Below are 12,327 nucleotides of genomic sequence, written 5' to 3'. Positions count from 1 at the left end.
ACGTACTGCATGGACCCTACTCATCAATGCTACCATGCCATGCATATATACATACATACATACATACATATATACGACTTACGACCGAATGATCGAGCTCCGACGTTGTTAATCACATGTACGTACGTACGTTTAATTGCTAAAAATTATCTGCCAATATCATTATCAAGTTTTCTTCTACAGCTAGCACTATTTGTGACACTAGCTAGCTACGATTTTACTTTTCCTAGCTACACATGACACACACACATATATATCGTTTTCATGTCTTCATTAATAATATTATGTCATCATCAAGTCGTCCATATGTATAGGAGGAGTCCCTTTTGATGGGAACTAAGGTGGGTCTAGTCTTAAAGATCCTTTTAAACTTCCAGATGGGCCAATTATAAGGTCAAGAGCCAAGAAGATCAATGAGGCAATACAAGGATTGATGCAATCCACTTGGGACGAGTTTAGCAAGAGCCCAACATTCAAGATGAACTTGAAGGATGAAGATCCAATTTTGATTCATTTGATAAGCTATGGAAGAGGGCAACGACAAGACTTAAAAGCGGGTTCATATCACCTTCTATCTAGCTAGCATGATATTATTGCAATAGTAAGTGACTCATCACCATAATTATATACTACTCATTTTCAAAATTATGGGATTTGAATCTCCCATCATTATTAATTATACTTTTCAAATTAATTATTATCCCCCCCCCCCCCCCCCCCCCCCCCCCCCCCCCCCCCCCCCCCCCGCCCCCCAAAAAAAAAAAAAAAGAATGCATAGCCCCAAATGACGATCCCTGTCCTTACAAATTAAGTATCAACATACAAGTTCATGTGTTAATATTATCTATAAATTCAGTCGGTCCAACATACATCATGAGCATTATACATATATATATATATATCATAACTCTTCTATTTTTTATACTTCTGCAATTTGCTTCCTAAGATCTACTGAACTACTGCACCAATTACTAGATTTCAATTATATGAGTTATCATTCTCACCCACACTTTGCTTAGAATAATACTAAATGGTTTTAAAAGTACCCATCAACATCGCAGGATATATATGAGTGGAATGAGTATATTGTATATAGTCATAAAATAATGATGACATGGGATGAGGTTAAGAGGTGATATTGAACTTGGAGATCACCTCCGCTCGTTTATCCACAGTACTTGGCAATGTAATTAATTCAGATTATAGCAATAATACACATTAGTAAGAGTTTGTTAACCTATCAAGCAAGGGTAATTATACTCATTCCAGGTCAGATTCTAGTAAATTAGCGTTAAGAAAGTAAGTTAACAGTTCAAGCTGCTAGGTGTTTTTTGAGTTCTTTGCATTAATTATATAATTAGGGGTTTCAATCCTAAATTAATTGAGGGTTTCGGATTGGAACCCAATTTTGGGTTCCAATCCGAAACCCTAATATAATTTAGGGATTTGAAATACCCTAAAATAAATGCACACCAAATATTCCTAATTGGTATATACCAATAAAAATATTTTTGTATTGTTACTTATGTTTATAATGCCCTTTTGTATTGTGTATATAGTACAATATATATTGTGAAACAAATATCTAAAAATATTTTATTATTATAATTTATAACACTAGTTCACCACCTCCCTTAAAATGAATTTCTGGATCCACCACTAGATGCGATATACCCAAAAACATCACCAATTTTTACACAGTCCACATTTTACTTAATAAGACAGTAATGTGCAATCACAAATACCTCATGAAGAAAGGGACCGTCAAACCCACCATTCATTTTCAACCATTTACAGCATTTGGGCTATACTATAGATTTAGAACTAAAGCTAAGTCACTAGAATTTTCTTTTTTTTTAAATAGCTGGTTATTTGAAAACCCACCATTCATTTTCAAATACATGTTTAAGCCCCCTAGCTTTACAAGTTTTGACCCTTTTATAGACAAAAATACATATGGAAAGCAAGAAGTTTCAGCATGTACTAATCAATATATATGTTAATGCTTGGATGTAATTGGGTATTTCATTTTTTTTACAACTTGTATAACCCATTTTAATTGGGTATTTCATTTTTTTTTTTTTATGTTTGATGTTTGATCATTAATGTTTCATCTTCCAACTTCTAAATTTCCAATATATATGTTAATGATTGGATGTAATTGTTTCGCATGTTAATATGTTTGCTTTAATTTCAGATTTCTTGTTTGGTTGAGTTAATGGATATGCCAACAAATTCTAGTACGAGCTCTCCTTTCGATGCCCAAGGTACCCCTACCCCTATACCTACTCCTACTTCTACTCTTACCCCTACCCCTGCACCTACTCCTGGCCCAACACCTACCCCTACGGTACCTTACCCAGGCCCTAAGCCCAACAAGAAACCTGCTTCTATAGTTTGGGCTCATTTCACCAAAATAGAGGGTGGTGACTCCAATAACCCCCAAGCCAGGTATAACTATTGTGAAAAAATCTATGGATGCCACTATAGAAAACATGGCACCTCACAATTAAAGGTGCACTTAGAAGACCAATGTAAAAAAAGTCCAATATTAAGATCATTACAAGATAAAAGCCAATCTAGGCTAGAAATTAGACTTCAAAAAATGGCAGATGGGACTAGTAGAAGTGCAACTTTGAGGGGGTATACTAAGTATGATCCAGATGAGTGTAGAAGACACTTAGCTCGTATGGTCATCATGGATGAGCTACCTTTTCAAGTTGTTGATGGGAAAGGGTTTTAAGCGTTTGCTCGCTACTTGGAACCAAGGTTTAATATTTCTTCTCGCCACACAGTAGCAAAGGATGTAAAAAAATATTTTTGGTCAGAAAAAGAGAAGTTGAGGGGGTGAATTGGCTGGTCAATTTGTTTGCCTTACCACTTATACTTGGACATCAGTCTAAAATTTTAACTATATGTCTTTAACTGTGCATTTTGTTGATTGTAATTGGACATTGCATAAGAAAATTATAAAATTTTGTCAAATCACCGATCATAAGGGTGAGACAATTGGGAAGGCCTTAAAGGCTGCAATAAAGGAGTGGGGGTTGACCCAAGTACTTACAGTCACAATTGATAATGCATCGTCTAATGATGTCACATTGGGACATTTAAAGACCTATCTTAGAGAGGCAAATAAGACAATCTTGGGTGGTGAGTGTCTGCATGTGAGATGTGTGGCACATATTCTGAATCTTATTGTTACTGATAGTTTGAGGGATCTTCATGACTCGATTGCTCGAGTCAGGACTGCTGTGAGATGGGTGAGATCTTCTCCTTCGAGATTGGAGAAATTCAAGATTGCTTCAAGGTCTGCAGGTCTAACTTCCAAAAAGGGCCTTTGTACTGATATGCCTACACGATGGAACTCAACATTTTTTATGTTAGAGGCAGCCCAAGAATATAGGCGGGCATTTGCAATATTGGGTGATGAAGACATCCAATATGTTAAATATTTTGATGATCACGGGGGATTGGGGAAACCCGTAGATAATGATTGGGAGATTGTATCTATTTTTTTACACTTTTTGAGGCTTTTTTATGAGGTCACCACGACAATATCTGGAACTTTGTACCCTACATCCCATCAATTCTGTCAGCAAATATGTAAGGTAAAAGAAGAATTGGATGACATGGTCGCGGGTGGTCACTTTAGGCTACGGGAGATGGTATTGGTTATGAGGTCAAAGTACGACAAGTATTGGGAAGATTTTACTAGGGCTAATATTTTGTTATATGTAGCTGTCGTCCTTGACCCGATGTTTAAGGTGGATGGCATGGTATTTGGATTGGGCCTTGCGTACGGGCAAGCATGGGCAGAGCTTATTGCAGCAAGGGTTCAGGAAACTCTTTGTAGATTATTTGATAAGTTTACTGTCCTGCGGGGTGGTAATATTGCGGCACCTACACCTACCCCACACCGGTTCAAGAAGTCGATACTGGGAAAAGATGTAGATTGGACTGGGGTGTGAGGTTTGAGCAGACCCCCTTAATACGGAGTTATGTAGAGGCTCAGTCAGAGATAGACATATACTTAGCAGCGGAGGTAATACCATTTTCACGAGAGTTCGATATATTAAGTTGGTGGAAGGTGAATGCTGTAAAGTATCCCATCCTTGGAGAGATAGCCCGCAGTCTTTTGGTCATCCCTGTTAGCATCGTAGCCTCGGAGTCAGCTTTTAGCACCGGGCGTGTATTGGATTCATTTCGGAGTTCATTAGCTCCTACCACTGTGGAGGCTTTGATTTGCACGCAGAATTGGATCAAGGGAACTCCAATTCATGTTCCGGATGTTCTTGAGTATGAGGAGGCCGACGTCGAGGAGGAGGGTGGTGATCAGCCTGGATCTGGTATTTATTTTAATTTTATTTTCTAATTTCTTATTAATTTATTTATTTTCATTTAATTGATATTCATTAATTTAATTTCAAATTTTATTGTTATAGTGATACATGAGACGACGTCTACGGCTACCTCCGATGCAGTATGACTTTGTATTGGACCCACCATTGCCATGGTTTGCACAATTTATCCTTTATTTGTTTCTTTATTTATAATTCTATATCATATTTTAATTTTAGTATCTAATTATTTTGCTTGTTTTTATTTTATCTTTCATATTCTCAATATACAATTATACATATGCACAATCCTAATGACCGATCTATGCCCATCTGCCTCATCTTCATCTCAAATTCCAATTGCCCAATCCCAATCTCATCTCAAAATGTACTTTTAATATTTTGTATTTTAATTTTTTTAATTTTTGTTTCATTTTATAACTTTATAATTCTAATTTTTTTTATTTTTAACTTATTAATATTTCAGCCTTTAAGGTTTTATAACTTATTAACGTTTATGATCTTGATTTTCAGTTTCACAGCAGTCGACACAACTCACCACTCAGTGAATTCACCCCTCCACAGTCCACAGCGCCACGCTGCCATCCCAAATTGATCAAATTGAAAAGTTAAGAGTTATAATTGTTAATTTACAATTAAGTGTAATGTTGCTACAATTTGTAATATTTAATATTTTTAGAGGAGTTTGTAATAGTTTAAGTTTATTAGTTCTCTTAGAGTCTTAATTTGTAATTTTATATAATTGTAAATTGTAGTTTGTAATAACTTAGTAGTTAATAGTTGAAATTTAGTATATAGTTCTATCTATATATAAATATACCCAAAAACAAATTCTGGCCCCAAAAAAGACCCAAAAAAATGTACTGGGCCGAAGGCCCATTAGGGGGGGCTGACGGATTGGGGTGCATCCCCGCCCCAACATTGAACGGACGGGGTACCCCGCCCCGCACTGGCGGGGGTGGAGTACGAGGGAAAAAAAAGAACCCCGCCCATGCGGGGGCGGGGGGCGGGGGAGGGGTGCCCCCGCTCCGTAGGGGGCAGGTAGCACCCCTATTTAGGTTGTTTGTCGATTAATTTCTCTTTCCCTAATAATTAATAAAATTACCAGCATAACCCAAAAAAAAAAAAAATCTATGTCATGGTCATGGAGGGTGAAGAACATCGCACGGCAATAGATCGTGTCTTTTGGGATAAAAATTTTTGTCCCAAAAAATTGACTTTTATTTTAAGACAAAAATAAAGAGGCTTAAGGTCGTCTCAATATCACTGTCTTAAAACATATTTTGGGACAAACATTTGCTAAACCATTTGATCACATTCAAAAGACCTTTTTTTTTTGGGACGGCTAAATTTCATCCTAGAAAGGAGCTCGAATGCCAACAAAAAAACGTTCAAACGTATATGTATATTCGAACGTATCCTACATGTCTGGTCGATTGATACTAGTTTGTTCGATCAAATAGACATGAGGGAACATTTGAACAAACAAATTCATGATCGAACGAAAATTATATTTTTACGGGTTGAGTAAAATGTTCGAACGTAAAATGAAAGGATCGAGCGATTTGCAAGTTAACAGCCGTTTGAATGGTATCATGTGATGTTCGAACGGTTGTTTCAGATGTATCATGTTCGAACATTTCATGGACGTTTGAACGGTTAATGTTTTATTTTAACCAAAAATTTAAAACAAAATAGGCATAATTAAATAATATTTAAAAAAATATATTACAAATTGTTCAATACAAATAAAACTAGTCATAAGTCCGAACTAAATAAATAAAATAGTAATAATACTAATAATGTCATCCGTACAGAATTTTATAATTAAATCCCAAAATGTATGCAAAACATAAAAATCAGTTGCTTGGAGGCCATGAACTGTTGCATAAACATCTACATTTGGAGTTGCATGTCTCTCCTGAACTCTTCTTGTTGTTCTTCGTGTTGTTTCATGTGCATTTTCATGTCTGCTTGTTTCGCCAATTACGTCTCTAACTTATGCTGTCTTATAGTCATTCTTCGATTCTGGAATTCGCATTCTCTAATGCTATAAAGGTACTTGACGTTGAGGAAGAGATAGAAGGCTTTACATAGCGCCCCAAACCCCTCAAATATCCTGAATATTAACCCAAAACTTGTGTAAAAATTTCAACATCACTTGTTGAGAAATTTTGATCTGACGCACCCCCCCCCTCCCCCCAAACTCTCCATTTCAATAGGAACATGACCGAGCCCAGTTACGTAGAGTTTTCCAATTTTTCAGATCACGAAACACGACATTAACAATAACATTGATTATATATCATGTGACATATATAAGCTATATATGAGTAAAATGTATTACTTTAGTATTACTTTACATATTAATATTTTATTTCCAAGGCCGCTGTGTGCTGGGATTCGATCGATCCCATGTTTTTTCATGCACTGATATCTATTCTCTTTTTCAATCTTATGATTCTCTTGTGAGTTTTCATTCGGAATCATTTACTTTTTAAGGATTAAATTATAAACGTGATCTCAATCATGCATGCATGATGTGTAGATCATCATGATCATCAATGAGATGAAAATTGTAGAATTCAATACCATTAATGTTTTTTAGTGCACGTTTTTTCCTTCTTTTTTTTTTTTTTTTTTTTTTGTATATATATTTGAGTTATCACCGCAACACGTACAGTTCTTTTTAGGTAGACAACTTGCAACTACTTTTCATTGCAGAAAATAGGTTTTTTAGTACGAGTACTACTACTTTTATCACTTGTGGGAAAATCTATTATAGAGGAATAAGTACTTTTGGGACCGCATGATGATCTTCATTTTGCTAAAGAAAATGCATGATTGCATCAACAAAATGTAGTCACAAATAAATGAATTTTCTTCTCGATGAAAGTTTATTTATATGAAAAATTCTACTCAAGAGTCCTATGTATACCACATATATACTTTTTTTTCTAAATAGAATAACACTGTTATATATATATTATATATATAACAATGAGATATTGCATAGATACATTTGTTGATAGACAGCTGCAAGCATGAGTCAATGTCCATATTTATGGGCATTAATTAGGTGTGGTACTACTGAATGTTCAATCCCTCCAGCTATATATGTATACGCAGGACTCAAGCATTAGCATTGGATTCATCAAATTTATCTTCAAAATTTGATGAAAAGTATATATTTTTCATAAATTTAAAACCTCTCTATCCATAACCCCACATTGGATTAGCTATTTGATTCATCAAAATAATAATATAATATTATTTTTTTAATATTAATTTTTTTTTCATATTTTGCAATTACACTAGCAATATATTAATTAAAGTAACCATAGTCATTGCAATTATAGAACAGGTAAATATTTACAAAATGTCAAATACAAAAATTTGGAGAAAATGTCGTGATATTGTATAGAAATTAAAGTAAAAGCTCCTTCAAATTGCCTACTTCAAAAACTTAAGTGGATTGCAGTAGCCGAATTGTCTCATCACACCAAACTAAATTCTACTTTTGAGCGTATCAATCACAGAAGACGCTCAAACATATAAATATTAGGTACTGATGTTGGAGTAGTAAATCAGTAAATCAATACAAATTTGCAGTATTTTCATTCATTCATGAGTAGCAATTGCCTCCAACATAGATAACAAAAGAAACAAATAACTCCCTCCATTCATCAGTCAGAACAAAAATTGGGTCATTGTCCTCTTCCTCTTTTAATTCCTCATAGTTATGCTCTTGTAACATCTTTTTTCAACACCACCATGAAAGACCAATTTGAAAAAGAAAAAGCAAATGGAAAATATTGTTGTAACTAGTAGGAATCTTTTTTATGCATAACAATAGAACTAATAATGAATGTGTTTATGCTGATGGCAAAGCTTGTGAATCACTTTTTTCTATTAGACATCAACAAATAAACAAGAAGACATTAGATATTCAAGGATCCAACTAGTACCATTGCCATAATTAACTTCTTTTGCGCAATCAAGGAATGGGTTCCCTTTCATATTTAGACAAGAAAATTGGCTTGGGCTACATGGAACATGTTCTAATTGACAAACAAATTCCAAAGGTATTCTGTCATTTAGACCAACTAGTCTAAACACTTATAGCACGTTTTATTGAACTATGGTCTTAGTTTTGCAGCACCACGGATAATGAAAAGATGCAAAGTGCCAAACTTTTGTAATCATGGCAACCAAAGCAAGCATGAAAATTCAATTGAGAAACAAGTCTCATTAGTCATATAAGTGAGAACTTTGCAGATAATCAAGAAAAGAACCACAACTGTTATAGCCCATGATCTCAAAATGCAAATTCTAAGAAGAAAACGTGATCTCTAGACAAACTAAACCAAGTAAGGAAACCAAGATGAATTAACAAGTTGTTACAAGAGAGGAACCACTATCTAACCAAAACAAGGATCAAATAATAAACTTATTAACAAGGACCAAAACATCGTTTGATAAAAAAAAAAAAAAAAAAAAAAAAGGGGATAAAATAAGAATCAATATAACAAACAACTACTAATTCCTATGAGCTTGACACAACCACTTATAACTTGAAGCAACTAAAGACCTTTTTCTGAAAAAACAACCAAATATGCTAGATAGTATTCAAAAAGTCAATTTTTTTCTCATTTACTTTCCTCGACAACCACCACAAAAGAGTCTAAATTGAGAGTAAAGCACAGTATAATAATTTAGAAAGCCAACCAAGTGAAAGCAATAACGATGATTAGAAACCCAGAAACATAAAATAAAAAAGGAAACAAAAAAGGAGAATACAAGAGAAATGCGTGTTGCATAGGATTCAAATTGCATTGAGCAACAGCTGCAAGAATTTAATAAAAACTAACAAACAAAAACAAGAGATAAGAAGTCGAGGTAGACCTTTCGAGGGTCTCCACACCATAGCCACTGCAGTACATCTGGCCAACGAGGACCTACATAGCACTATCATCGGCCTTCGCCTCCTTGAGCGCGTCCTGGAACCTTCGCTTCACACAGTTAATGTTAAACATGCAGAGGGAATTCTTGATAACGATCTAATTAATTAAGGATGAAATTTAAGCATAATATTCACACACAGAGAGAGATAGAGAGACAGAGAGAAGAGCTAGGAATTTAGACTGCTGAATTCGATCGAATAATAAAATTTAATATTAAAAAAAAAGCCATGATCAAAAGAGAAACTCACATACCAAGACCTCCTCCAAAAATCTCATTGACACTTCTTTGCCTGTTAAACAATCAGCTAGATGAACTCATTTGGATAGAACTGAGACAGAAGCTTGAATCCAATCGAGATCTTAAGAACCCAAAAAGAAACAGGTAGCTTTAAGATGATTTTCAAGAAAAAGCAAAGCAACTGGATAGCTTGGCTAAAAAAATGGAGAGGAAACGTAGAGAAGAAACAAAGAGGAAGAAAGGGAGACGAAGAAAAGGGATATGGGAATTCACGAGTTGTTGGGAGGGAAGAAAGGGAGACGAAGAGAATGGGGATTTCAGGCTGTTGGGAGAGGAAGAAAGGCAGAGGAAAAGAAAGGGCAAAAAGCAACGAATTCACAGGCGAAAGAGGATGATTTTCCTAATAAAATAATGGCGATAGCGATGAATAGGAGGTCTTGAAATTTGAAGATGAAGGGAAATATACTGTAATTAAAAGCTTGACATTTGAGCATATGGTGAATCCAATACTAGAATTGTAAAGCTAAAATTATCAAATTTTAAAGATTAGACTCATTTGATGAGTCCAATACCAATGCTCTTAGGGAAGTAGTGTTAGCTATTTGTGAATTGGAAAATGATATGGATTCCCCTCAAGGATCCCATTCATTTATTCTGTTACAATTTTTTTTATTTCTTAATTTCTTTTTACGTAGTGATTAAGAAATTATTTTTTAATAATATTATAATTTTTTTCTTTTTAAAAACAATATTTAAAAGTATTAAAAAAATGATGTGAAAAAAATATTTAAAAATGTTTTCTTTTGTTTTTTTGTTCACATCATTTGTTTAACACTTTTAAATATTTTTTTTAAAAAAATCACAATATCATTAAATAACATTTTCTTAATAACTGCATAAAAAAACTGAAAAAAAAAAAAAGGATGCTTGAACAAAATTCTCCAATGGAATCCTTAGCATTGCCTTTCTAAATTTTACTAATCAAATTATACCATATAAAAACTTTTAAATAAAATAATTCTTAATGTCCCCAGTTGCTGCATGTACGATATTTAATGTAAGAGTAATACTACATATAGTTGTGAAATACGTAAGAGTTATGCAATTATTTTAAAAACGAATGGAGTCCATAATTAATTTTTTTTTTTCATATAGATCTCATATTTATTCAATTTTTTTAAAATTGTATGATATTTACACACTCATAACTGCAAGTATCATTTCTCTTAATACAATCAAATAGGGCACCGCTCAAACTGCTACAATAATGCAGACTAACCAATCACATAATTACACCTATGCAGAACCCATAAATACTCCTACGTACCGATCATTATAAGAAAACCCCATATGGACCTGATATTCTCCCTATATATATATATATATGCATTGCTAGCTCATGCTGATCATCATCTAGCTAGGGTTAAGACAGTACCAAACCCTACTTGATCTTTTTCTCTCACGTATAGATAGAACCAACCAATATGGTATTTACCAAAGTAGATCAAGACTTGCTTTATGGCATCAAGCTTACCTCGGTCAGGTCGGGAAGAGTGACCGGTTCGGACGTGGTTCATGACCTAAGTGGGATGGACATTGCCATGAAATTGCACTATGTCAAAGTGGTGTACTTCTTTACCAGCCATGCAGCTCAGGGTTTAACCCTGCCTCGCTTTAAAGAAGCCGTATTCGAATGCTGCTGTGACTTCTACTACACATCTAGCCACCTCCGGCGATCAGAGTCTGGGAGGCCATACATAAAATACAATGACTCTGGCGCTAGATTCATCGAAGCACACTGTGACATGACCATTGATGAATGTCTAGAGATGAAGGGTTTCTACTCTGATATGCAGAAGTTGCTTGTGTCCCAACAAGTCATTGGGTCTAAACTAACATTCTCTCCCGCCACTACAAGAGATTGTATTTTTTGAGACAAAAAAATTATCTCAAAAAACCCAATTTTCATCCTAAATTATATTTGAAAATGAAAAAATTTCATCTCTAATTTGTCTCAGAAAGACCGTCTCAAAAAGTTTTTGAAGACGAAAATCAAATTTCGTCTCAAAAAATTATTTTTAGAGATTTGAGACGAAATTGGACGGATCCAGTCGAAACCGTTCGAACGGATAATTTTTTTTTAGACGAACCGATTTCGTCTCAATATATTGTTCAAATGAAATATTTCTCCATCCGAACCGAGACGTCCACTCGAACAATTTGAAATATTCATTCGAACTAATGACCGTATTTGATCATGTTCGAACGAACGAAATGTTCGAACAGATTTTATACATTCGAACTAATAAATTTTTTAAACGACTTATGTTCGAACCAAAATTATGTCTATTCGAACGGAAATTTTATTTTCAAAAATTATATATGTTCGAACGGGATTTTGTATATTAATGTTGTTCGAACAAATAATTTATTGTTCAAACGTCCGTATTTCTCGTTTGTCGTTCAAATTTGTCTGTTTTTGTTTGAATGTAATTACAAATGGTAATTTACCGTTTGAACTGTATTAATCATATAAATCAAAATTTAATTAAAATACCATACTAATATTACATAAATTATTCAAATGTATTGGAACATCATAATATAAATGCAATTAAAGAAAAGATAAATTTTAAGACTATGGTGGTGGCATAGAGTTTTGGGACATCATTGACTGAAATTGTTCAAACATTTTTTGGTTATTCAACTGCATCCTCTCTTTTAATCTCGTCTTCAAATCCGCTGCTTGATCTAATCGGGTCAG

General features: G+C 34.3%; 1 protein-coding gene across 1 annotated transcript; it reads left to right on the top strand.

Annotated features, from left to right (window-relative positions):
- Nucleotides 1–11,047: 11,047 nt before the first annotated feature.
- On the top strand, nucleotides 11,048–11,497 carry LOC121240688 (protein ECERIFERUM 26-like). Its single transcript, XM_041138224.1, has one exon. It carries the CDS (start codon nucleotides 11,048–11,050, stop codon nucleotides 11,495–11,497), a length of 450 nt encoding a protein of 149 aa, XP_040994158.1.
- The last annotated feature ends 830 nt before the right edge of the window (nucleotides 11,498–12,327 follow it).

This window comes from Juglans microcarpa x Juglans regia, chromosome 1D (assembly GCF_004785595.1).
Source record: "Juglans microcarpa x Juglans regia isolate MS1-56 chromosome 1D, Jm3101_v1.0, whole genome shotgun sequence".
In the NCBI taxonomy this organism is placed as follows: domain Eukaryota; kingdom Viridiplantae; phylum Streptophyta; class Magnoliopsida; order Fagales; family Juglandaceae; genus Juglans; species Juglans microcarpa x Juglans regia.
The sequence above is the reverse complement of the archived record's forward strand: the minus strand, read 5'-3'. Positions and strand labels throughout refer to the sequence as shown.